Here is a 27,992-nt window from a genome sequence, read left to right as displayed (position 1 = left end):
CCCTTTACTACAAACAACGACGTTAAGGACATATAGTATATATGTATATATAGGTTTGTGATACCCGAAAGTTGTTGCTGATTATGATTTATGACAGAACCAATAATCCAGAGCCTGATTTAAGGAAGGATTTTGACAGGACAGAAACTTTAAAATTTTCTTTTTCTAAAATTTTTTTTTTGTATTTTTATGGCTAGCAAAAATGTCGTGATGAAGAAGTGTACGCTTCTAAAATGTTCGGAATAAGCAGGCTAAGAAATACCGCTGCGGATTTACGACAGTGCATCTACGGTCTACCAAGTGCCACAAATAGCCTAAAAAATACACACTTTTTAAACTAAAATATGCATATTAAATATTTTTTAAAAGGAAAGATTAAATTTAAAAGAACTTTGAAATATTTCTTTATTCTAAAATATATAGCATGCTTTTAAATATAAGTATTTTAATTCATAAGTGGATCTTTTGAACTGGATAGATTTAGATGAATCTATTGCTATGATTATGATAAACTGTAAGGAATCATTCATGACAGCTAGATCAAGAAGATTATAGATTGCTAAATCTAGGACTAAGTAAGATACTATTGTTTATCTTATATCCCCGATATATCTAAGATTACATTATCCAATTTCCAAGTCTATCATGACAACTTTACTATGATGACTGCGAGATTGAAAAAAAGGGGGAAGGGGGGTTGATTAGAACGTGGTTAATATAGGCCTAAAGAGAATGAACTGGATTGCTAGATCTATAAATATAAAACTAGTTGTAGAGACATTAAATTGGTAAACTTCTGTGGACATCAACGCTTTAAATTCTCCTATATGCAAAAGAGTTGTGGAGTGTAGGTCTATGTGTGTGTTTCCAAGGTAACGACGAGGAAAGGGAGCGTTATTTATTGGTGGTGTAGAATGATGAATCATGAGCTGGTATTTCATAATTTATATGTTAATTAATTTAAGAAGTAAGGAGGGTGATAGTTGAAAGAAGTTTTTTTTTGTCTGGAGAAGGATCAGAGACATGCGAGAGTAATTATATTAAAGACGTTTATTTGCAGTGAGGTAGATTTGGTTTAAATGCCTATGCGTCATGTTTTTTCTTAACCTTGCTCACGAGAACATTGAGGCCAATGTGAGGAGGTATGTAGGCTTAATAGAAACTCGTTACTGCATTCTAAGACGAACTTACTCTTCCTTTTTCGTTAGTGTAACCACCGCAATATAAGCTACTTAGCCATTCGAGCACCGCTATATTGAGTCTACTTAGCCATTCGAGCACCGCTATATTGAGTCTACTTAGCTATTCGACCATCTCAATACTGAGTCCACTCAACCAGCGTAATATTGAGTCTATATTAGCCATTCGACCAGCGCAATATTGAGTCTACTTAGCCATTCGACCATCTCAATACTGAGCTCACTTAGCAATTCAACCAACGTAATATTGAGTCTAAATTAGCTATTCAACCAGCGCAATATTGAGTCTACTTGGTCATTCAACCAGCGCAGTATTGAGTCTACTTAGTCATTCAACCAGCGCAATATTGAGTCTACTTAGTCATTCAACCAGCGCAATATTGAGTCTACTTAGTCATTCAACCAGCGCAATATTGAGTCTACTTAGTCATTCAACCAGCGCAATACTTAGTCTACTTAGTCATTCAACCAGCGCAATATTGAGTCTACTTAGTCATTCAACCAGCGCAATATTGAGTCTACTTAGTCATTCAACCAGCGCAATATTGAGTCTACTTAGTCATTCAACCAGCGCAATATTGAGTCTACTTAGTCATTCAACCAGCGCAATATTGAGTCTACTTAGTCATTCAACCAGCGCAATATTGAGTCTACTTAGTCATTCAACCAGCGCAATATTTAGTCTACTAAGCCATTCAACCAGCGCAATATTGAGTCTACTTAATCATTCAACCAGCGCAATATTGAGTCTACTTAGTCATTCAACCAGCGCAATATTGAGTCTACTTAGTCATTCAACCAGCGCAATATTGAGTCTACTTAGTCATTCAACCAGCGCAATATTGAGTCTACTAAGCCATTTGACCAACGCGTTCAATTGTAGGCCTACTTAAAATTCTTTTTAAATTTGAAACATTCCATCCAATTTCAACTAAACAAAAGATTAAATGAAAAACAAAATCTACTTTATCTTTAAAACTAATGCTGAAAAGATTAAAACATAAAGAGGCTGTTTGTCTTACAGAGGCTGATTGTCTTAAAGAGGCTGTTTGTTACAGTGAAGCGTAAATGATGCGATTGTAGGTCATACTCTCTGGATTAAAGCACATGATCTGGATTACTACACAGACATGAAATTTACTGTGGGTCCATTTTCCCCATATTTTCATTTTTATTTTCATTTTCAACGCTTTATAAAAAAAAAAAGACATTAGGTTATACTTTCTAGTGTTTACTTTAATGACACGTAATGAAAAATAGAGTTCTTAATAAATGAGAAAACAAAAAAAAACAACAACCGGAAAGTAGTTGGGAACTTGTTCTGAAATGTCGGATCAGTTCCGTGGTCGGATAAGACAAGTATTAATTTTTACATATGACGTTCTTATACATTACAGACGTTACTTCAGAAAAAGAAGATAATTACGTCCTAATCATTTCATGTGCCAATCTAGTCCTGCATGTTAGTCAATGACTTAAACTCTGCTAAGTCGTTGGTTTTCCTGGCTGATTCAGGCAACTCATTCCATTCTCTAATGGAGGGAAGAATGAGCATTTGCACGAATTTATTCTAGCGTTTTGGAATAAGAAATGTGCCTTATCTTTGTGTCTTTCTGAGTATTTCATCAGGTTTTGTTTTTCTATTTGTAAATTATGGTTTAGTGTTTTATGTATTATAGCTACTTTACTTTGTATTCTTCTGTCTTGAAGTGTCTCTAAGTTTAGTGATTTTACTAACGGTTTTACTCTAATCAAATTGGAATATTCATTTGTTATAAATCTCACTGCTCTATTTTGTATTTGTTCCAGTTTCTTTATGTTTTCTTGAGTTCAAGGATACAGAGGATGCATATTGTAATATTGGCCTAACTAAAGTTAAATAGCATTTTAGTTTTATGTTCTTGTTTGATTTGTAAAAAATACTTTAAAAAACCCTAATGTCCTCAATAATCCACGATAGTTTTTCATTTATTATTACACCATAATTTTTATTTTTTAGTCTGTGTGACTAGTTTACTATGAAAAAAGTAAGTAGTTTTTATTTGCTTTAGTTTTTTTTTTTTTTGTTACTCTTAATAACTGGCATTTTTCTGACATACACCAATTTGATTCCCAATCGTGTGTTGTTTTTATGTTTTTATATATATTATGAAATCGTCTGCAAATAATCTGACTTTTGTACCTGAACTAATACAGTTTGGTAGATCATTTATGTAAATTAGAAACAGTAGTGGGCCTATAAAACTGTTCCTTGAGGTACACCTGAGTTTACTATTGTTGGTTTGGAGCCATTTTTTTTTTTGTACGGGTTGTTCTCTTTCTATCAGAAAATCCTGAATCCATTGATGTAATGAACCATTAATGCCAAAGTATTTTAGTTTTTTTAAGTAGGCTGTGGAGGTGAACTTTGTCGAATGCCTTAGTCTATTAAAATTGCATCTATTTGCTCATCATTATCTAATCCCTCTGCGTGGTTCTCCCCCTCTGAGAACAACAAAATGTATCATTTAAAAAAAAACGTAAGCAAAAAAATCGATAAAAGAAAAACAACAAAAAAGCAACTTTTTTTCATAACTAAATTATAAAACAAATCAATTTAGTAAGTTCTCAAGACTTAAGTGCAAGTCAGACACGTGGTTCTACAAATATTTACATTTTCAAAATCTCAGTATACAAATGTCTGTTACAAGAAACTTAAAAAAAAACAACTACTATATTGCGAAGGCAGAAAAATTAAACATGCAGTTTTTGTATTTCCAATATTACATAAAGTTAATCATTCTCTACTAAACCATATCTACTGTGCTATGCTCTTCCAAACGCTTCAATTATTGTGCTGTGCTTGCTGTAAAAATGACATCGAATGAATGTATTAGTACTTTAAAACTATTTTATAAAACATAAAAGAAACAAAATTTTAAAGGAAGTTTTACAGTAAATTGTAACGATCTGGATGTTTCCCTACAGTCAGGGATTTAATTGTTTCATCCATAAGTCTGCGATGTGTTAGCGGTAGACATGTTCTTTTAGTGAATCAATTGTTTTCTTGCAGAACTGACATGGTTTTGAAAAGGTTTGTATGGAAACATTTGTTGTAACTTATTTTTCTATCTACCTATCTATCTATCTATCTATCTATCTATCTATCTATCTATCTATCTATCTATCTATCTATCTATCTATCTATCTATCTATCTATCTATCTATCTATCTATCTATCTATCTATCTATCTATCTATCTATCTATCTATCTATCTATCTATCTATCTATCTATCTATCTATCTATCTATCTATCTATCTATCTATCTATCTATCTATCTATCTATCTATCTATCTATCTATCTATCTATCTATCTATCTATCTATCTATCTATCTATCTATCTATCTATCTATCTATCTATCTATCTATCTATCTATCTATCTATCTATCTATCTATCTATCTATCTATCTATCTATCTATCTATCTATCTATCTATCTAAAGATTATTAAGTTGTACGCATGTCCATGTAAATACATTTTATACTACAAAATACATATAAGATCTATAATGAATTTCTTTGGGAACATTTAAAGATATATGCAAATTATATGAAAAATATTGTTTGATTTATTCTATTTTATTCTGTATCATCTTGTATTCACTTTTTTAAAATTCTCTTTTCTTGCTATCTTGATTGTTACATATTTGTATTTATTATAATAGTTCGAAAAAAATATTTTTATCTATAAAAATTCATTTTAAATCTGTTCAAATCTCGCCGCCATCTTTTATTTGAACTAGGCAGGTATGAAAACTATTTTTTTAATTGGTTAGTGCTGAAAGATATGTTTACAGACAGGATACTGATTTATATAAGGTCTAGTTACTCTAGTGGCATTTATGACAACTGATGCATAGGACTATAGGTCTAATAAGTAAACTACAAACCTTGCAAATACATTTTGTACAAAATACTGACCATGTTATAGTCTTAAGTTCAGAGTACGTAGTATCAACACATACTTTTTTGTTTTAAAATGGTTCCACACCATTTGAAAACACTTTTCAATGCTAAATCTTGCACATCACAGAAATATTGATAAAGATCCACATTATTGTGTCGAACCTGGTACTTTCAGGAATGCTTTTTTTAGCGGCCCCCGTAAGGGGAAAAAGCCGCTATTAGGTTTGTGCAAAATGTCCGTCTGTCCGTCTGTCCGTCTGTCCGTCTGTCCGTCTGTCCGTCTGTCACACTCAGATCTCGAAAACTAGAAGAGATATGAAAAATATTATTTCATCATTAAATCCGGCTTGAAAAGTTTAGGTGCAACGGCTACTTTTGGTTTTCTAAAAGCAAACCGTTTAATTTATAAAATTAATTATGCAAGCGATTTTTTCATAAAAATACACCAATTCTAAAACAATTACGTAAATGTAAGGGAGGCAATGTTACAATATGCTAACAAAGATGGACAATTTTTGTGTATTTTCAGTATCACTAAGTCAAATATATTTTTAAAATGTACAGGAAATGTTTACAACAAATACAAATAATAGTTAAAGACGTTTTTTCTGGTCAACTAGCTGCTAAAATTAAAATAAAACATTTCTGTTTGTTTATAAAGGCTAATAATGCACTTTGTATGTAAATATCACGCACATTTTTTTAAATGGACTTTTTATGCAGCGATTTTCGTGCAGTAGCGTAACGTCGCAACATGATCAGGTGCTAAACCAATTCCTTAAACTTTTTTTAAAAATCAGATTTTATTTATTTTTTGTTTAGTGCCCCCATCCGAATAAAAGAAGCTTATTTTTGTGCGTTTTGTCTGTTGATCGGTCTGTCCGTCACGATTAGATTTAAAAAACTAGAACTCTAAAAGCTATTGAAAATCTGATTTACCCTTTAATGTTCCTCCCATAACATCTCAATAGTTTTAAGTATCTAAAATTGATTGTTCCGGATTTTTTTGTGCAAAACTAATCAACGCCAACAAATGTTTGTTTGCTCTTCTAACTTATATTACATTCAATTTCCATGCTTAAATGTTGCAAAAACACATTATCAATAATATGTTGTTCCGTTTTTTATGTAAATAGCATATTAATGCTAAATCATAATCTCTATACTGACTTATATTTCATTAAGTGTAAAAATGTTCCGGATATTGTTTTATAAAACATGAATTATGCATAATGATTGTTTGGAATCGCATAAGGTTTTTAAAAAAAGTAATTTACTAGAATTGATTACTGAAAATTACTTTTTAGACATTTAATTTTCTTGTAAAACATAACATAGAAGTTTTGTAATCGATAAAGAAAGTTCCGGATTTTGTTTCTTACAAATCGTCGCCAGAAATTTCCGAATTTATTTAAAAATCTACTAACGCCAAATAATTGTTTGAACTCCCTCTTCTAATTAATAAACAAATAATCTTCTCATTTACGAAATAATGTTTTTACGGATTTTTATGAAAAATATTTTAACTCACTACTCTCTTACAGTACATTTAACTTTCTACCTAAAACATTAAAAAATCTAATTATCGTTAATATTATGTTCCGATTTTTAAGGAAAACAGAATCCAAACACCAAAGTAAGGTATGAAAATCTCTCCACGTGGCTGTAGTACATCTAATTTTTATACGAGACCATCCAAAAAATTTAATTAACGGTATTACATTTATCTGAAATTCTCTTTTTCTTTTACTATTTATACAAACATCCGGAACAATCTATTATATAAACTTTTCAATTGTGTTCATACCTAAAAATTATTGCGATGTTTTGAAACGTAAAATAAAGGTTAATCAATTTTTAATAACTTTTAGTTGTTTTTTTTATATCAAGATAACGGACAGACCGACTGACAGACAAAACGCAAAAACAATGCGGCTTTGATCCTTTTTAAATAATATCTATTAGAACTCAGTGCACCAATGTCTATGAACCCTCGTTAAATATCTCGTGTAAATAAAGATATTTTTTTTTTTATGGTACCGGTAGGCTACTAGCCTATTGTGAGGTAATGGAATTTTTTTCTTTGACGTCATATGAATGGACTCTTTAAATGTAATGTTAAAAGAACGCACTCGGTGCACCAATGTCTATTAACCCTCGAAAAAATTGCTTGTATTAATGAAAACATATTTTAGTCTAACTAAGCCGTGTGACGTAGTGTTTTTTTTTTCCTTTGACGTCACATGAAATGAATTCTTTAAATGAAATGCTAAAAGAACGCACTCGGTGCACCAATGTCTATGAACACTCGAGAAATGGCTCGTGTTGATAAAGGTGATTTTTAGTCTAGCTAGGCCTTGTGACGTAGTGTTTTTTTTTTCCTTTGACGTCATATGGAATGAATTCTTTAAATGAAATGCTTAAAGAACGCACTCGGTGCACCAAAGTCTATGAACACTCGATAAATGGCTCTTATAGATGAAGGCGATTTTTAGTCTAGCTAGGCCGTGTGACGTAGTGTTTTTTTTTCCCTCTGACGTTATATGGAATTAATTCTTCAAATGAAATGAAAAAAGAACTCGGTATAGTAATGTTTATTAAGCCTCGTTATGTGACTCGCGTTTAAAAAAGGAATGATATCTTGATTTAGATCTAATCTAGATTTTTTAAACTAGATCTAGATTTTTATTACAGTATATCTAGATCTGGATTTATATTGTAATTAAAATTATTTTAGAGTCTAGATCTAGAATTTCTAGATCTAGTTTAGACTAAAATAGACTAGATTAAGATGTAGAATTTCAATTTCTAAACTTAAAGTGTAAAAAAAAAGTGTAGATTTTCATTTCCAAACGTTTTGATCAATATTGTAATGTTTTAATATACTAAAACTAATCTACTATTTTTTTATTAAATTTAAATTTAAATTTACGACAAATGAATCTTTGAAACATTATTACTTTTGACCATCGGATGGCTGCCTGGTCGTGCGGTTTGCGCGCTGGACTGTCGTTCAGATTTATGGATGGCCCAGGGTTCAAACCCTGCCCGCTCCCATCCCCCGTCGTCCTGCGGGAGGTTTGGACTAGGAAGTAATTATCTTCAACTCTGAAGGAACATCCGAAACGTGTAAAACATTTTACATCAAAATTAAATCACCTCTTGAATATTATTTGCGAATATGCAGATCCGACAGGGATCCGACTTCGACGGGGGCCGCCTCTGAGTTTGTGTAACACAAACTCTCTTTGTAATCTTGTTTTTTTTTTTTCACGAACGAAATTTTGTTTTATTAATGGAAAAGAGTTTTTGTAATGTAGTTTGCTTAGCTATTATGTATGTTTAAGAAAACGTTTATTTAATTCTAGCCTGCTTTACTACTAGATTTATTTAAGATAGAATTTCAAAGAAAATTCGTACTTTGTGCTCTATTTTATTATTAGTTAATACAGGTAAATAAAATTAAGGTTTGTTGATAGGTGATCAATTGGCTGCCATTTCATACTGATAAGGTCTCCACATTTACACATGATTGATTTCAACAGTTTAAATATTTTAGTTTCGTGGTTCACGATTTTCGTTTATTGTTGCAGGTATTTCAACGTGGATATATTTAGATCCAGTTTTTCTCGCTTCATGCTACGCTTTATGCTACTGTCAGCTCTAATCGCTGGATTCCTCCTCGTGCTTCTGAGTATGACACATTTCCCCAGGAGTACAAAGGCTACAAGTACACGGTTGTACTACACTCGCCTGGCAGCCAACAGTACTTCTGATCTCAATAGAGATTCTTCTGATGTAAGCAAACCAAAGAGCTCTGTGGTCACACCAAAAGATAACACGCCGAAAGAATCTCAGCACCACGATATCAAATGGCAATCAGAGTATTTTCCAGAGCTGGAGAAAGACCCTGTTTTACAATCTATTGTGAGTAGATATCAGTCTAAAATGAACCAAAGAAAACGAAAGTTAGTAAATGAAAATAACTTTCAATACATTCATAACGTCCCCAATGCATGTGTAGGGAGAAAAGTGAAACTGATCGTTGGAGTTCCATCTAGAACCGATAGTTTTGAAGCTCGACAGGCAGTCCGGGAAACATGGGGTCAATATGCCCTCGTCCCTGCGAATAATGCCGTCGTGTTGTTTTTCCTTGGTGTTCAGCCAGACAGAGCAGGCCAAGAGCACATTGATGCAGAGGCTTTGAAATTTGGTGATATCGTTCAAGAGGACTTTGAGGACACCTACAGAAATTTGAGTCTGAAGAGCATCGCTATAATGAACTGGGTCAGCATGTATTGCCCTGATTCGCTTTTTGTCCTGAAAGCAGATGACGATATGTATATTAACGTGCCACGCCTGGTGGCCAGGCTACAGAAACAGATGGCTCTAGGGCCATGTTTTCTGATTGGGGCGCTGCACTCCAACACGTCCCCCTTCAGAGACTCTAAGAACAAGTGGTACGTAACAAAAGCAGAGTATCCTGAAAAGTATTTCCCAAATTACCTGTCAGGTACTGCCTACGCCATGACCACGTCAGCAGCCATGCGGCTATTCATCGAATCATTTTACGTGAAGCTATTGTTCCTGGAAGATGTTTATTTGACCGGGCTGGTGGCTGACCAGGCATCAGTACCCAGAGTAGCGGATGAAGATTTTAGCTGGCTCAAGTACGAGGCTAGTGGATGTCAATACCGAGATAAAATCAGTGGACACAAGAACAGCCCAGAAGAGATACGTAAAATACACAAAGAATTGTACGACCCAAACCTCCGGTGTAGTTAATATATAGTACTCTGTTTATCATGTGCTACACAAATTGCTATAAGAAATTTAAATGAATTCTGCTTAAACACACAAAAAAAATCAATTTTTTTTTAATGCAACATAAAAAATATTTAATCAAAAGAACTCAAAAGCAATAGTACAGAATAATGTTCAGTTTCTACGTGCAATTTTTAAAATGTGACATACTAATACAATATACTCCAGCTTAAAATAGAATCTACTGGCCCATGAATATAAGAATAGAGACTTCACAAAGTGAAGTTTAATATTGTTGAAGTCCTGGATAACTCAGGGGAGTCACCAATGTTAAAAATAAAAAGATTAATTGACAGAGTGGTATCGTCAAAGACTCAGCTATTCTTTGATTTGAGATTTCGTAAAGAAACTTAACTCATAACCAGAGGTTTGCACGAATTGTTGAGCCACAAAAAAGGCCACCAAAAAAGAATTTATCGTGATAAATTATCATCTCTCTCATCTGCCTGTGACTTTCGTCGTAGTGTCAGATCGCGTAACAAAATCCCTTCATTTTCTCGGTCAGCAGCTCTCCTAAGCAGGATCTCATGATGAAGGCCGATTTATTCTTTTACATTGTCCAGCCAGCTTTTCTTTCGACGACCCTTTCTTCGTGCTCCTTGCATTGTACCTTGAGGGATGACTTTTGATAGTAAGTCATGTCTTTAAGTATAACCAAACCAGCTCAACTTTCGTCTCTTCGTAGTGTCTAGGTCTAGGGGTTTTGCCAGCCAGTGATGACTTGTACAAATACAAACTCGTTCTTCTTCTTTTCCTGGTATCTGGTACCCACCATTTATGTGTAGCATTTACTGTCAAAGGCTTGAATTCTTCTTTCAGTCTCAGCGTTGGGTGTCCAACTTTCACAACCAGATAGAGTCTAGACGTAGTGACAACAAGCGAAGAAAACAGTCTTAATTTTATCTGGAAGCTGATGTTACTCTTTCAGATTTTCCACAATTTGCTCATGACGGCGGATGCCAAGCTTAAACGGATTTGTATATCTTTTAATGATCCTCCAGCTCTTGTTATATCTGACCCTATGTATTTAGATCAGTCAACGTCTTCTAATGATAGGCCATTCAATTGTACGCAACACTTCGTACTACCTTCACCACTTTGCTTTGCTCTTGTCAGCACTGATTTCCATACCAACGTCTCTAGCTGTAGCATCAAGTTTGGAAGTAAGATCTTGTTCGTAGTCTGCATGCTTATCAACGAGGTCTGATAAACTCTAATACATCTGCAAACATGACATTGAAACAGGCCGCTTATTTGTGGCTTCATATTCTGTAAATTATTTCCATCAGGATATGCTCCAGAAATATGTTACAAAGAGCTGGTAGAGAACGCACTCCGATGTCTTGTGACAAATCCAAATAAACTATTCAAATGTATGCGTGTATTTTGTTTATCGCTAATTGTAAATCAAAGTCTGTGTTAGCGTTGACTTTATTGATTGCTAGTCTTAAGTTCATTTTCACGCACCGACTCAATCACAAAGATCACGATGTAGGTCAAAATAAAAAAAAACACTATTTGTCTGAAATGTAAACAAACTACGACCACAGACTATATATATATAAGTTTGTGTGTCTGTGATTATGACCACGTGTAAACATATATCATGTCGTCAATAGATAAATCCATTTTTTTCAGACACATTTTATGATTATCTTATTTTTAAAAAATATCACACATTCAGAGACATCTTTGGATAGATCCCGCCATAAGACAGTAATGAAGGCCTGTTTGAATACGACCAGCGTAAACATTGCATGATTCTTTACATGTAGACAAAGTGATATCCGAAGAATGAAAGTTCGGAATGTAATAAAGATTAATAACGTATACACACACACACGCACACACACATACCCCCTCCCGAAAAAAATCTAAGGGGATCGCGACCCACAGGTTGAGAACCGCTGTGCTAAGGTCTTTCTTAGCTTCTGCTAAGGTAGCTTCTGGTTCTTCTACGTTAGAATTTAAAGTCGATAGGTGGAATGATGCTGGAAATGTAGCGAAACTGACATCTAGGCCAACTATAGCCAGTTCAGTCCAATTATATGCCTCTCATCTCATGAAGTTGTAAATGTTAAGTGCTTTTAAAAGTGCAATCCAATGTAGTTTATGAGAAAAATAACCATTCAAACGAAGCGAAGAATGCAAGTAGTTTATGTTGAAATAGCATGCACTCAGCTACTTGGAGCTACACGGCGTTTCACAAATATTCAACTTTATAAACTTAAAAAACTATTTTTTCCTAGCTAAACAGTTTTATTAGGCCTACATAGTGTAGTTTAAGAATAAAAATTATTTTAACAACTGAAGTGTGCGACGAAAGAAGCTACATTTAAATTCAAATCGTCAGACCACTATTTATATATATATATAGTGTTGTAAAATGCTTGATATGTTTCGAATGTTCCTTCAGAATTGAAGATAATCTACTTCCAAGTCCAAACCTCCTGCAGGACGACAGTGGATGGCAGTGGGCAGGGATGAACCCAGGACGACCGAACGACAGTCCAGCGCACATGCCGCACGACCAGGCAGCCATCCATATATAGTTTTGTGCGTCAAAATCGGGAGACTAGACACATCCGTAGGAGTCGCAAGAGACTAGCCATTGCGTGATTTAATAGTTGTTTCCCATGAACGAGAAAAAAAAGGTTACATTTCAACAAGAAATGAAATTTTTTTAATTGAATATTTTTACCCTTCTTTCTGCAAGAATATATTATAAATATTACCCTATTAATAATTTTGATTGGTAGAGCTATATGTTACAAAAGAGAAACAAAAATGCATTTAAAATGTGGACTTGTTTATTGATAATAAATCCTCATCTGGTGATATGTTTTATATGTTTTGATTATTCCTATAGTAGACATTTTACATCGACCATCATGTACATTTTCAAATTGTATCAAGTGCAAAGCCTATAGATGAAGACTGTTTTTTTTTTAAAGTTAAATACTTGTGTTCATCAGTTTTTTAGGAGAGTCTCATTAAATCCTGGCTCCCCCCTGCACCTAAGAAGAGGAGTACAGCAGTCGGGGTAGTCTTTGCTCATGTCGCGATAGTCGTAGCAGTTCACATTGTCGTAGGTCAGTGCGTACACACCGCATCTGAGGAAATCAAAGATTTTCATTTCTCTCACAAGAAATATCACTCAAGAGCCAATTGAAGAAAATAATAGGCCATTAAAAAATGTGTTTAAGAATTGTAATGTTATGACTTAGGACATGATCAATGGTTTGGTCGACAGTGAACACTTTCTTTAAATGATATTAAAAAAAACATCGATAACATTCTATTTTCTATAATTTATTATTTTAACAAAATATATAGAGTCTCTTACTCTGCAACAGAAAGGTTTAGGCCTCCTACTGTGGCAGGAGTTAACAATTATGTAGACAAAAACACACCAGACATACATATAAGAAACCCTTTTTTTTTTATATACTTTGGCCCATCAAGGTTTCCTATATGTATTTCTATTGTATTTTTTTCTATACAATCTGTACCATCATAATTCAATAAAAAATCAAGTGTAGGCAAATTACAGGCCTACTATCGAGTATAACTTTGAAGTAGAAATAGAAAATGGTACTATTATTAAGTAATATATCTTACAACATGCTTTTAAGAATTCGGAGAGTAAAAGCTGCTTGTTGGTCTACAAAAATGTGCAGTAAAAGACCGAAGTCTGTAATTAATTTTTGTCAAGCACACTGTTCAAAGGGATGTAATCATGTAAAATGTTTTCACATAAAAAACTAGGGAAAAGGGGCTTTTGGTTTTATGCTGTTTGTTTTTTTATTCGTCCGCCTTCCATTTTGTCTGTCTCTCACGTTTAGATTTTTAAAAATGAAGGTGATATTGAAAATTTGATTTCCCTCAACATTATCATTATTGTGCTCACGTTAGGGTCTAGGTGCAATCGCTACTTATCTATAGGGAGCTAAGTGGCTTCCGTCCTGTGTTTGAAATCTCGGTGAAGACTGGAATTTGGGGATTTTTAGGGAGGGGGTTTACACTCCCAACTCCCTGTGAGCTTTACATCATCTGCCCAATAGGCCGCATGGGGTCTGAAAAGGGAACTTTACTTTATAGAGATTTAGAGAGAGAAAGACAAAGGAAGAGAGAAATTATTTAAAAAAAAAATGTTTCTTTTTTATGCAAATTACAAATGCACAGGTATGTATGTACTAATTGCCTTTATTATTATGTTATTATTATAGGCATCTTAACTGTTGGACGTGTGTGTGTTAATTATTTTTTAAAGATTTTTTTCAATTAGCTCCCAGAAATAAAGACGTCAGTTTTAAAGGCTTTACTGTTCCAAATAGTTCGAAGAAAATGTTTTTCGATGTTTTCCTCTTTATATTTACAAAAGCATTTTCTAAACTCTAAAGAAAATTATATAAATAAATGAAAGGGAAACTATTTTTTTTACCCAGCACAGTAGAAGCCACCATCTTGACATTCACATCTTTCACAGGCTCCTTCAGATCTCCAAGTATCTCCCAACTTATGACCACCGGGACATTCACCTTGAAAATGTTGGCACATCTTATCTTATCCATGTCAAACTATACGATAAAACTTTAAAAGTAAATCAAATCTAGATTTTAACAAGGGGAAAAAAAACCTGTTCATTCGCAATTTTTTAGAGAGATTGTCTCTGAGGGAAAGACAATTAGATCTAGTTTTCTTTGTTTTATTCTTCTTTTGTTGATGTTTCAGTATTTCCAAACATACTTCCTTTAGTTTGATACAACTTTTTGAAAAGAATGTAGCAGACAAAATATATTAATTATGTGAATTTTAAAAAATATTTTACCCACACCCTTACATATATAAATTAAGGTCTACGCTTATGTACTACAGACCCGGGCAATGCTTCTCAACCTGAATTTGGCGATATGGTGGAAACGGTCGTTACAGAAGACGATAATGCCAATAGGGAAGCAACCCTTGTTGGGGTGCCTAAGGACCGAATCCGTTGCACTGGCGGTGATGGAAGAAAGCCCCAAGAGAAATATTATGTTACCATTCATACTCCGTTATTCAAGGTGCCGTTTTTATGGCGGACATCTACACGGCTGATGTGGTACAGGTAAGGAATATAGGGGAGTTTCACCGTGTGCTCGGTCTTTGGCATCGTTTCGAACCCAAGCGTCAGTAATAGGATGTAAAAAATGTACATCTGCTTGGATCTTTCCCAGACGTTTCCACCTACAGGCAGATGGAGACAATATACCGTCCTTCCAGGAGTCTTAGGACAATTACGAAGAAGAAAATGTTCTACACACAAGCAAAATATCATGTTCAGTGTGTGGTAGAGTAGTTCAGTAAGGCGTAGATAAGCTGTGTTATGACTATTTCCTATGTTTTGGTATAGGACAGTAGACTTTGAAACTTGAGCACATTGCAATAATTCACCAGCAAAATAATAACAAAGTAAAAGCTACCTACGGATCTACGCAATTAAAGTGTAAACAAATTATAAAGCCTTTAAAACACAGTAACTAATCATACATCAACAAATTTAATTTCATTATTTTTCTTCCATAGTTTCATAATAGATCAATCTACAATAAGAAGGGGGTCTCCAAGCACTATTTCCGGTATTGAAAGCCAACAAGACAACAAAATGCATATTCTGAAGTATCTACAGTGCATGATCCTGATATTTAAAAGTTTTATTTCAAAAACCGTATGTGCTATTCTTACTGACATAGATCATCCAGCGTTCTGTGCATTGGGCGACAAGCTGCTTCCACTGGCAATGTCTGAAGCCTCTTCCCACCTTCTCTGAAGACCTCCATAAAAGTGTGGGGACAAGTTGTACTAGGATGTCCCTGTATGCACTTTCCTCGCAATGGCCTCCATGTCATCGCAACTCTTGTTATGCGTAATTCATTTTGTCGGAGAACATGTCCTGCAAACCTCATGCGACGCTCTGTCACAACCTTACTAAGGAGTCGACTCCCAGTTCGGCAAAGGATTTCCTTGATTGAGAACCGATCTCTATAACTGACTTCTAAAATCCGTCTTAACCATCTTTGTTGAGCCACATTTAGTCTTTTACAATTTCGGCAGATGACTATTCACTGCACTTTATTAATGGAGCCCAGCCACTGGTAGAAGTTTGCAACCTCTCTTGGCTACGCTCTTGGAATTAGGTGACTGTAGTTGGCTTTAGATTTCATATCGAAAAGGGAAGTTTTATCGTCAAAATCATTTTGGGGGGGGGGGGGGGGTTTAACTAAAACATCTGGGGATTTTTTTTTTAATTCAAAACCCCCTAAGCTACGCTTATAGATTTGTTGACTGTAGTTTGCTTTAGAATAAAATTGAAGAGAGAGGTTTTCAACCTCAAAACTCTCTGTATGGGGGTATTTAAACTCAAAACCATCAGGAGGGGTTTTAAACTTTAAAAAAAGCCCTCTGGAGGAGAGGGTTTAAACTCTAACCCCCCCCCCCCCACCCCCCTTGGCTTGGTTACGCTCATAGAATTTTGAGTGTGTAATTTGTTTTTTTTTTATATGGAAGAGGTATTTTTTCGCTTCAAACCCCGCTGAAAAGGGGGGGGGGGTAAATTCAAAACCCCTATGCCTATGATCATAGCATTTTGAGTGTGTAATTTGCTTTTTTTGTATTGAAGAGGTACTTTTTAGCTTCAAACCCCGCTGGAGGGGGTTTGAGCTCATAACTCCCTGTGGCTACACTCATAGAATCTGCTGACTGATGTATGGATAGTCTTATATTGAAGAGGGGGGGGGGGAATCGTAAATTTCGGAGGGGGGTTTAAAATCAAAATTTTCCTTAGCTATGCTATTGGAATTTGGGGATTGTCGTTTTTTTTGTTTTTTTTTTTTTTTGTTTTATAGAAGAGGGAGATTTGACTGCAAAACTCCCTGCGCTGGGACAGTGATGGTTTAGTATTAAAATCTAATCTAAAATAAACAGAATCAAAGCAAAAGAACATTCACTTAATTCCGATCCCCCCCCCCCGCAGGGGGGATTCCCCCTGGTTACGCTCATGGTTTACATTCTTAAAACTACTCCCGGACCCCACTCTGGGAGCCCACAGCTTTCCTCCTAGTCCCAAGCTGCTCATTTAACGAGGATTGGTTTGATGAAAACAGTACTGAGATCAGAAAACTATTAGACGAAAAGCACAAGCTCCACAAATTGTGTCTGAACAACCCAAACTCCCAGTCCACTAAAGATACATTCACTAACATCCGCAAAAATGTGCAAAAACAGCTACGCCAAATGCAAGAAACCTGGCTTAGCAAGAAAGTGGAAACAATACAGAAATTTGCTGACAAGCACGATATGAAGAACTTCTACCATGCCATAAACGAAATCTATGGACCCACAAAGTCAGGCTCATCCCCTCTATTAAATGCTGATGGGACAATCCTATTGACAGATAAGGAAGAAATCCTAAAACGCTGGGCAGAGCACTTCGAAAAGGTTCTCAATACACCTTCCATCATAAATGAAGCGACCATAGACAGGCTACAGCAAGTACCAATAAATGAAAAAATGGATGCCCCCCCCCCCTACGCTAAAGGAAACCGATCTTGCCATTCAACAGATCGCAAGCGGAAAAGCCCCAGGAGCTGACTCCATTCCCGCAGAGGTATACAAAAAAAGGTGGATTAGCCCTAATTGAAAGACTTCATAAGCTCTTCTTAATTATGTGGGAAAAAGAGTCAATACCACAAGACTTTAAAGATGCCACAATTGTTCATTTATACAAGCGAAAAGAAAACCGCCAGATCTGCGACAACCACAGAGGAATATCTCTTCTCTCTATTGCTGGGAAAATCCTTGCACGCATCCTACTAAATCGGCTCATGCAACACATAGAATATGGTCTACTACCAGAAAGCAAGTGCGGCTTCAGAAAAGAGCGTGGAACCATTGACATGATCTTTGCAGCAAGGCAGCTCCAGGAAAAATGCCAAGAACAAAATGCTGACCTGTTCTCAATATATGTCGACTTAACAAAGGCATTCGACACTGTTAGCAGAGAAGGACTCTGGAAGATCATGTCAAAGTATGGCTGTCCACAAAAATTCATAACCATGGTGAGACTATTTCATGATGGCATGAAGGCTCGTGTCCAAGAAAGTGGAGAACCATCAGAGCCCTTCGAAGTATCAAACGGGGTAAAACAAGGCTGTGTCCTAGCACCTACACTGTTCAGTATCATGTTCTCCGCTATGCTGACAGATGCATTCACAAATAGAGAAAACAACGGGATAAATATATCATACAGATTTGATGGTGGTCTATATAACCCGAGGCGGCTTAAATCAAAATAAAAAACAAATGCAGCAGTAATCAGAGACTTGCTATTTGCTGACGTCTGTGCCCTAAATGCCTGCTCTGAAAACGATCTGCAGAGCATCGTCAGTGACTTCTCAAGAGCATGCTCAGACTTTGGCCTTACCATCAATACGAACAAGACTGAAGTCTTATATCTACCTGCTCCTTGGAAAGCCTACTCGGATCCAAGCATTACTATAAATGGACAGGATATAAACGCAGTGGACAAATTCACATATCTTGGCAGCACACTCTCCAGAAATGGAAAAATCGATAGTGAAATCGACCTGCGTATCGCCAAGGCCAGTGCATCCTATGGCAGACTGTCTACAAATGTCTGGAACAGACGTGGTATCACCACAAACACCAAGCTAGGGGGCTATAGAGCCGTCATCCTCCCTACATTGCTCTATGCCTCAGAAACATGGACAGTGTACAGTAAACATGCAAAGAAACTAAACCACTTCCACATGACATGTCTGAGAAAAATACTAAATGTCAAATGGCAAGACAAAATACTAGATACAGAAGTCCTTCGAAGAGCGTGTCTGCAAAGCATCCACACAATCCTGATGCAGTCCCAGCTGCGATGGGCAGGTCACGTCTACAGAATGGAAGACCACCGCATCCCTAAACGACTCTTGTATGGCCAACTAAGCGAAGGAAAGCGCTCGCAAGGTGGTCAAAGAAAGCGCTTCAGGGACACCCTCAAAGCTTTTCTGAAGGCGTTCAGCATAGACCCAGGCACCTGGGAGACAGAGGCACATGACAGAGCATCATGGCGTCGCGCTGTGAAAACTGGCGCACAGGTTGCTGAGGAAAAAAGAACAACGCTGGCAGAAGAAAAACGCCAGAAAAGAAAAGCAAGACAAACCACACTAGCTCCAGCTGGAATAACATGCCCAGTGTGCGGCCGAACATTCCGGGCTCACATAGGTCTCACCAGCCACATGAGGAGGCATAAAACCCCAGTGCAAAGCCCTCAGCACCCTGGATGACAAAGTGGTCATCATCGAACCACGATGGACGAACTATATATATATATATATATATATATATATATATATATATATATATATATATATATATATATATATATATATATATATATATATATATATATATTGTAATAACTTAAGTAAGGCAACTCAACGAGGACATAGACGTTTATTTACATAGAGACATGACAAACACAAAGGGCATCTGCCTTGAGTACAGCATCTCCATATTGGCTCTCTCCGTGGGCGGAAATCGTTCTCTTTCTAATGTTCACATCCTTTTAGGTCTAGTCTATCACAGTGCGCACCTTCTAGCACTAGTCTTTATGGCGGTGCGCATGGCGGAGTTATAACATTGCCCCCTTCTTAGAGCTTTTCGTCCCGAAAAGAAACAGTGCAGTGGAGCTGTGACAGTTTAGGTGGAGGTCGATCGGTGGGAACCACAGACGGTAGGGTGTCTGTTGCCCACAAAGCCATCTGCACAGTTTTCCGCGGCCGTCGCTTTCTCTTCTTCCAGTTGGCCAGTCTATGCTTGAGACGATATCGTGGTCGCTGCTTCGACTTAATGACGGTAGTCTCTGATGCCAGCCACTTAACACAAATGGAGGTTGTGGCGATTACTGTAGATTCCAGGGTTGTTGTTCCAAGACGCTGAGTCAGCGGACCTTTTCCATGGATGTCTCGTGTGTTAGACACCTTATTTATATAGATTAGTTATTTAGCGACGCACCAAAGAAGACGCATATTGAACGGGACTAGTGACGTTTGGGATATGTTGGGTTAGAGACCGGAAAATCAGTTAGCGATATAATCCTCTAGGGTAACGACGTGTTTAGTGACAGAGACTTTTACTGTGGCCTTTTATTAGAATAAATATATGTGAAGTTGTTCATCAGCGTTGACTACATCTCTTTACTAGTTAAAACCGATGTGTTTGTTTTGTCTGGATTGTTGATCAACTACACGGAATACACCCGAACAATAATACCCAAACGCTTGCAGAGTAATTGGTTGAAATTCAACAGTCATCCATAGTTGACCTCAAGACAGCCTGAACAGGCAACATCACACGTGACACAGTTGTAAGCCCACTGGTAGCCATGGTTTCAGGCACATAGTCTTTCTCAGCCTCATCTGTAAGGTATGCCCATGAAGCATCCTTGTAATGTTCATCCACCGCTACATCAGGTTTCGCTGGAATTAATTCACAACCGTTCAAGTCACTCTCACTGATGTGGGCAGAAGTACACATTTCTGTCAGGTTCAGATCTTGTAGCTGGGTTTCTTGGCATGTGCACTGTCCCCGCAGGACGCCGCATATACAGTTCAAGTCAATCGCCTGGATGCAGCTGCCTAGCATCGAGTTCTTTCTTATGCAGCTGCCAAAGTCTAATTCGTTGTTTCTGTCTCGGCCATTGTTGGGGCCCGTATTCGTAATTTCACCCGACGACATCCAAGGCAAGGAATCAGAAACGGTCTTCAGGCTTTCATGGTTTGAATTCTCGCCAAAGGTATTGACAGATAAACAGAGGTCTTTAAGGTCCACAGCAGAAAGCTTGGACGCAGACCCAACGTTGTCTTGATCTGTCCGGCTCACCGAGATACTGGTAACAGGTGCAACAGGAACAAACACTTCAGGTACATAACAGACTTCTCTTGTTTCTTCATTTGTTTCTTTCCTTTCGATTTGAAACATACCGTTCAGATCGTCGAAGCAATCGTCGTCACATTTCTCGCCTTGAAAGTCACCCCCGACAGACTTGCCCAAAACACAGTCACAGACGGCGCTCCAATCCCCAGCGCCTCCATCACCACTGTTTGTGCAGCCACAGTCCTGACCAGGCAACTGCTCCTTCCCTAACGAGTTTATTCCTCCTTTTGCTAGCGACACAATGTTATCACTTTGGTCTATTTGGCCTTCTACTGGCAACACACTTTCATCTACTTTGTTCCACATCATGCTCCTCATCTTATTCCTAATCATGTTCAATTGTTCCTTAAATGCATCCCCACAGTCTTGGATCTTGCCCATTACATCAACAATCCCAGGCTCAATTTCAAATTGATAGGTCTCTGGATCTTCCTCTTCATCGATCAGAGCTTGCCGCAGACGAGCCATGGGCGTTTCCCTGCTACCGACAGGTTTTAAACCTCGGTCTCGAAGCTCTTGTCTTAGCTCTTTAATTAAGAGCTGATTTAATAGCTTCAGCGATGCCATAGAGATCTAATCCTACCTCCTCTCATTGAGTTGCCTATAAATCCCACTTCTGAGACCAATTGTAATAACTTAAGTGAGGCAACTCAACGAGGACATAGACGTTTATTTACATAGAGACATGACAAACACAAAGGGCATCTGCCTTGAGTACAGCATCTCCATATTGGCTCTCTCCGTGGGCGGAAATCGTTCTTCGTTCTCTTTCTAATGTTCACATCCTTTTAGGTCTAGTCTATCACAGTGCGCACCTTCTAGCACTAGTCTTTATGGCGGTGCGCATGGCGGAGTTATAACAATATATATATATATATATATATATATATATATATATATATAACGAGGAGGGGGGCACGAACTAAATTTTTCGCATAAAATTAAAAAGTAAAAGTTTGAGAAACACTGACTTATACATTGACAGTCAGTAAATGAGCTCCAAGATCTTTTTTTTTTAAATTAAGGACATTCCCTTTGTGGCCCATTTGTTGACAGGTCATATGACCTAAATCTATATAACCTTATCTATAATAATAATAATAATAATAATAATAATAATAATCTTTATTATCCGTATGGAAATTTGTCTTACAATTTGTGAATTAAGTTTAGCACTATAGCTTAGTGGAGAATCATTATAACTGTATTTTTTAAGGGTTTAAACAAAAACACAGTGACAATACTTTTAAAAGCGTGTAGCTTGATGAACTAATAAATGGAAGATTGTAAAATTATCTAAAGAGTTCATACTCACCTCTTCCAAACCAAATAGCACTTAAACTAAGCCCTGCACAGGACAGAAGAAGAAGCAACGTGATCTGCATCGTACCTACAGTCAGAAACAATGCATCCAAGATGAACTTACTAAGAGAAAACAAAAAGTCTAACGGCACACATTTCATTCAAAACAGAATTTAAAGTAGATTTAAATCATATAATACGGTGGAGCTCATAAAGCTAATAGACAATTGGAGACATTGTCAAATCTTTTGCCTTACAAGGTGTAAATAATTGGAAAAAAAAACAATGCACTAGTAGATCAGAAAGAAGTGAGTAGAAGTAGACAAGACAACATCTCCCTTTCCTAAGATTGAAATAATTGGGTCATGGTGAGACTAAGATTAAGACTGCTTTACTGGAACTTTATTGTCACTTCTTGTTGTTTTTTTTTCAATTATAAAAAAAAACACAAAATTCCATAAAATAGAACAGACACAACACAATTATCAATTCAAACTGTGGTGAAATATATCAGGTCTTTTTTTTATATAATCTGAGAGTTCTAAGTAGCTGCCTAGAATACCCTACATCAAAGACTAAAAGGAATTCCTGGGAGTGATACTCTTACAGAGAAATTTAACAAAAAATTTTAAAATTAAATATAAATAAATATTTATCCGATATTATAAATAAACAAGTGTTTCACCTCATTAAATATTATACTATATTATTATTATATTAATAAAAAAAACTCATAAAAGCCAATGTATACTTCGTACAAAAAGATTTGTAGTGTTACACGTTAATATATTCACTTGGTCTTACTGATTGTTACAACAGTGATAAATAAAAACTTATTTTCTCATTCACACAGTAAAAAAAGGAAACAATTCAGTAGATCTTGACAACATTGTAAGATACAGCTGTAATTAGGCCAACACAACATTGTAAGATACAGCTGTAAGTAGGCCAACACAACATTGTAAGATACAGCTGTAAGTAGGCCAACACAACATTGTAAGATACAGCTGTAAGTAGGCCAACACAACATTGTAAGATACAGCTGTAAGTAGGCCAACACAACATTGTAAGATACAGCTGTAAGTAGGCCAACACAACATTGTAAGATACAGCTGTAAGTAGGCCAACACAACATTGTAAGATACAGCTGTAAGTAGGCCAACACAACATTGTAAGATACAGCTGTAAGTAGGCCAACACAACATTGTAAGATACAGCTGTAAGTAGGCCTACATAACATTTTAAGTAAGATACAGCTGTAAGTAGGCCAACACAACATTGTAAGATACAGCTGTAAGTAGGCCAACACAACATTGTAAGATACAGCTGTAAGTAGGCCAACACAACATTGTAAGATACAGCTGTAAGTAGGCCAACACAACATTGTAAGATGTTGAAGAATCTTGAGCCCTGGGTGAACATTTTTATTACATTTAAAAAAACAATCATGCACCATGATACTCCCTTGTTCCCTCACCCTTTCCCAACTGGTCCAGAGTTGACTCAATGAGTATTTTGTGTTGATTGATTCGTCTTTTGTTAGGTACAATAAGTAAGTAGGCCAACACAACATTGTGAGATACAGATGTAAGTACGAATATAAAACAATTGTAAGTAAGATACAACTATAAGTAAGGTTCATATTGGCTTATAAATCCCACTTCTGAGACCAATTGTAATAACTTAAGTGAGGCAACTCAACGAGGACATAGACGTTTATTTACATAGAGACATGACAAACACAAAGGGCATCTCACATCAAAGTGAGTCAAGTTACTGTCCAATTATTACGTATACTAGCATTGCATTTTGAAAGTGTCAAAACATAATTTTGAGAAAATCACTTACAAAATTTAGTCTAGCTCTAGATCTTGCTCTCTCCAACTATTCCTTCATAAAACAATCATAGAAATAAATCTTATCAGTTGATTTGCAGTTGTTTTTATCTACATAGTTAAGTCACAAAGTTAGTTCATACACTGAATAGCAATGTTTTATCTGTTGTTTTTATCTGTGTGTACGTCTTTGTGTAAAACAGAGAAAGTGGGAGAGCTATGCCTACACAGACCGCGAGCCGTATTAATCAAGACACATAAGACCTGATCGTTTGAATGTTAACATTACAGTTTTTTTTCAAATGATCCAAGACAACCAACCTCTAAAATAAATTTAAAAAAAATAGAGCGTGAAATTATCCCTGAAATGATGTAAAAAAAAATACAAATGTTTCTTGAGGAAATACACGCTAATCTCGACACAAGCCACTTCAACTATTTCCCAAACACTTTTCAAGAGCCGCGATAGTCTGACCATGTCTGACGAGGTTGTTGTGATTTCATATTTTTAAAAACAGATTGAACCTATAGATATACATCCAGATAGATTGATGGTCTTGTTGATCTTTCAATAATAGAATCTATATTCACTAGAAAAATATCCTGATATCTTCTCTTGAAAGAATCCAAGTTGTAAAAAAAATAATTTTAAAAACTCCAGATTCCAAACACTACACATTTCAACAACTTTATTGGACATATCAAGAGTTGTGTTTCCATGTCGGTTTTGATTTTTTAATAGATGTGATGTTTAAATATGACATGATTAGGTATTAAAATATACTCCCACCCGCTCTCACTCCTCTCTGTCTTAATGATAAGTCCTACTTACCTACAATGTATACTGTTTATGTATTGGACTCGCATGTTAAAAGTTCATCACAGCAAAATGTCCTCTCTTGGTTTACGCTTTGACTTTTTTTTTTGTAAGATCCCGTTTACGTTTTTAAGGTAATCCAATTCAAGAAGAGAGGAGGCTAAGAGAAAGCGATATAAGAACTGTGGTGGCGACATAATGGAACCTAACCAAAAAAAAAAAAAAAAAAAAAAAACAACGTAAGAAAATGAAAAGAAAAAAAATAATTGAGAGAGAATTTTAATTCCACACACAAAATAAAGTCAAGGACGTCATATTGTCAATACTAAACAATTAATTTTAAAATAACTTTGTGCTAAAAGCAAAAGAGCTTAGAAATTATATAGATTCTACAGTGCTGAAATGCGCACACAATTATTGTATGGTCTTAATTATTCATACGTCCTTAGTTTGTACACCGGAGACACCAAACAACTTGCTTTTGACGGATTAGCCTCCATGCATGGACTCTCCTATAGGCGTATACATACAGGCCAGATTCTGAATCGAGTTGAAAAGTCAGATTTGAAGAAACAACAAAATGACACAACACTTAACACTAAAGATCAGTAGTAATACAAGTTTAAGTTTATAAAGGATGTAATTCAAAGCTGAATGAGTTATTTCTTGCTTATTATAACGCAGAGATCAGGCCAACTAACCACTCATCCACCACGACCCCACTACGTGAAATGATATGTGACTTACATTTAGTTCAACGTATTCTTATTACAAAGCTTATATCAACTCACGCTGTCTGTCTGTCTGTCTGTCAGTATGTAAAACGTTTGAAAACGTTTAATCCAACACCCAATCTCGGATTAAGCTGAAATTTTGCACATTTATTTCTTTTACCTGACAACAGAAGAATTCATTTAAAAAATTGACCAATTCGTCATTAAATATTTTGTTTGGTATCTTGAATAAGGGAAAGAAATCGTACTTGACAGATGTGGTTGTATAAGTGGTATAAATCCCCTTGAAGAATCTTGAGCCCTGGATGAACATTTTTATTACATTTAAAAAACAATCATGCACCATGATACTCCCTTGTTCCCTCACCTTTTCCCAACTGGTCCAGAGTTGACTCAATGAGTATTTTGTGTTGATTGATTCGTCTTTTGTTAGGTACAATAAGTAAGTAGGCCAACACAACATTGTAAGATGTTGAAGAATCTTGAGCCCTTGATGAACATTTTTATTACATTTAAAAAAAACAATCATGCACCACGATACTCCCTTGTTCCCTCACCCTTTCCCAACTGGTCCAGAGTTGACTCAATGAGTATTTTGTGTTGATTGATTCGTCTTTTGTTAGGTACAATAAATAATTCTTTAAAGTATCAACTTAATCGGAGAATGTGTGACGAATATTTAGCGTTAACAATTATTTAAGGGGACTAAACCCAACAAATTTAGCCATATTTGTGAATACTGAAAATTAGTTTCCCTTGTTGGTATTAAACAAAATAATTAATTACCAGTAATTAATTGTCTAATTGGTTACTCTTTTTTTATTGATTCATGTCTTGTCTTTGCCAATAAATAATTGTGCGAGTTTCAACTTGATCCGAGAATGTGTTTGGGAGAAATAACGTGTACACACTTTTTTACCAGACAGACTGATAGAAAGACAGATAAACAAAGTTAATATTAGATTTGTAAAAATATTTCTATCGCATTGATTTAATAAGTCTATAGTCTAGTTTATTCATACATATATGACTGATTCAAACTGATTGATACAATTACACTTAATTTAAGCTTTGCTTTTTAAATAAAAGTATTTTTTAATGCTTTTTCTTGTTTTGTGTCTCCGAATCACTTGTAAATAGTCCATTCCCCTTCTTTTTCCTGTTTACTCTTTCTATACAAAATTTAATGTGGCATAAGCTTAGCAGGCAGCTGCGCAATCGACATCATAAATGTCCGGGCGGGACGGCCAATGATCCGCTTTCATAAAAAAGTCGATCAATGGCACGCTTTTATTGTTAAAATCTTTCTTAATCTTTTAACTAATAACTATAAAGTTACCACCTTTAGGCGTTTTCTTTTTGGTCCTTATTTCATGTTCCTTGCTTCACAAACTTCTATGTAAAAGACTTGGGTATTGCTTTGACTTTGCAGCATCGCACGTTTTCTTTCGACTTTTGACGTGGTGTCGTTCTGCATGTTTCTCGCTGATTCTGTTCTTCAATTCCAGCATACGGTATTCCTTGGCCTTGGGTTGGTTTTCCTTTCTGTCAAAGTCGATGACAGGGTAAGGTATGTCGTACACAAAATATTGAAGTTCATAGGAACTTACAAACAAAAGTTCCCGTTCAAAAAGACTTAGAATCTACTTACTTAGACTTATGTCCTCGAGCGTCGCTCGGCACATATGGTGGCAAGCTGCGTCCACAAAAATCTGTCACTGGCAATGTTTGAAACCTCCTCCCACCTGGTGTCCACTGTTCTGAGGTCATCCATGAAAGTGTGTCGCCAAGTTATACGAGGACCTCCCTGTCTGCGCTTTCCTCGTATTGCCCTCCATGTTATCGCAACTCTTGGTGTGCGTAGTTCATTTTGTCGGAAAACGTGTCCCGCAAACTTCATGCGATGCTTTGTCACAATCTCACTAAGTGTTCGACTCCCAGTTCGGCATAGGATTTCCTTGTTTGAGAACCGATCTTTAGAACTGACTCCCAAAATCCGTCTCGGACGTTTCTTGTTGTGCCACATTTAGTGTTTTCTCAATTTTGGCAGATGACTTCCATGTCTCACATGCATATGTTGCTGTTGGGATGACGATTGTGTTGAGAAGGTGTATTTTTGTCTCAAGTCCAATGGCTTGGCTTGTCCAAATAGGCTGCAGCCTTTACGAAATGCTCCCTGCCTTTCCTATTCGGCACGCTACGTCATGGTAGGCATCCTCATCGTTTGTTATGATGCTGCCAAGGTATGTGAACTTGTCCAACTCTTCAAGCTTTGACTCGCCAAGTCTGACGGGGTCATCCTTTCCCGTATATCCCACTCGCAAGTTTATGCGGAGGCCAATTTTGG

At 36.2% G+C, this 27,992-nt stretch overlaps 2 protein-coding genes across 2 annotated transcripts; one reads left to right on the top strand and one right to left on the bottom strand.

Moving 5' to 3' along the window:
- Positions 1 to 4,194: 4,194 nt before the first annotated feature.
- LOC106065461 (beta-1,3-galactosyltransferase 1-like) lies at positions 4,195 to 11,347 on the top strand. The gene is made up of 2 exons (XM_013224292.2): positions 4,195 to 4,272; positions 8,741 to 11,347. The coding sequence occupies exons 1-2, from the start codon at positions 4,259 to 4,261 to the stop codon at positions 9,930 to 9,932; spliced, it is 1,206 nt and encodes a 401-aa protein (XP_013079746.2). The 5' UTR covers positions 4,195 to 4,258; the 3' UTR covers positions 9,933 to 11,347.
- Positions 11,348 to 12,763: 1,416 nt separating this feature from the next.
- On the bottom strand, positions 12,764 to 24,263 carry LOC106065444 (uncharacterized). The gene is made up of 4 exons (XM_056028955.1): positions 24,108 to 24,263; positions 22,273 to 22,347; positions 14,416 to 14,512; positions 12,764 to 13,084 (listed from the first exon to the last, which is right to left on the bottom strand). The coding sequence occupies exons 2-4, from the start codon at positions 22,340 to 22,342 to the stop codon at positions 12,943 to 12,945; spliced, it is 309 nt and encodes a 102-aa protein (XP_055884930.1). The 5' UTR covers positions 22,343 to 22,347; positions 24,108 to 24,263; the 3' UTR covers positions 12,764 to 12,942.
- Between the last annotated feature and the right edge of the window lie 3,729 nt (positions 24,264 to 27,992).

Source organism: Biomphalaria glabrata, chromosome 5 (genome assembly GCF_947242115.1).
Source record: "Biomphalaria glabrata chromosome 5, xgBioGlab47.1, whole genome shotgun sequence".
Lineage (NCBI taxonomy): Eukaryota > Metazoa > Mollusca > Gastropoda > Planorbidae > Biomphalaria > Biomphalaria glabrata.
This window is presented reverse-complemented; position numbering and strand designations above follow the sequence as displayed.

Coding starts and splice junctions, on each gene's coding strand:
- LOC106065444 (XM_056028955.1), bottom strand. CDS start 22,342: ATGCAGATCACGTTGCTTCTTCTTCTGTCCTGTGCAGGGCTTAGTTTA. Junction 14,513..22,272: donor TGCTATTTGGTTTGGAAGAG/GTGAGTATGAAC, acceptor AACATTTTCAAG/GTGAATGTCCCGGTGGTCAT. Junction 13,085..14,415: donor GGTGGCTTCTACTGTGCTGG/GTAAAAAAAATA, acceptor TGATTTCCTCAG/ATGCGGTGTGTACGCACTGA.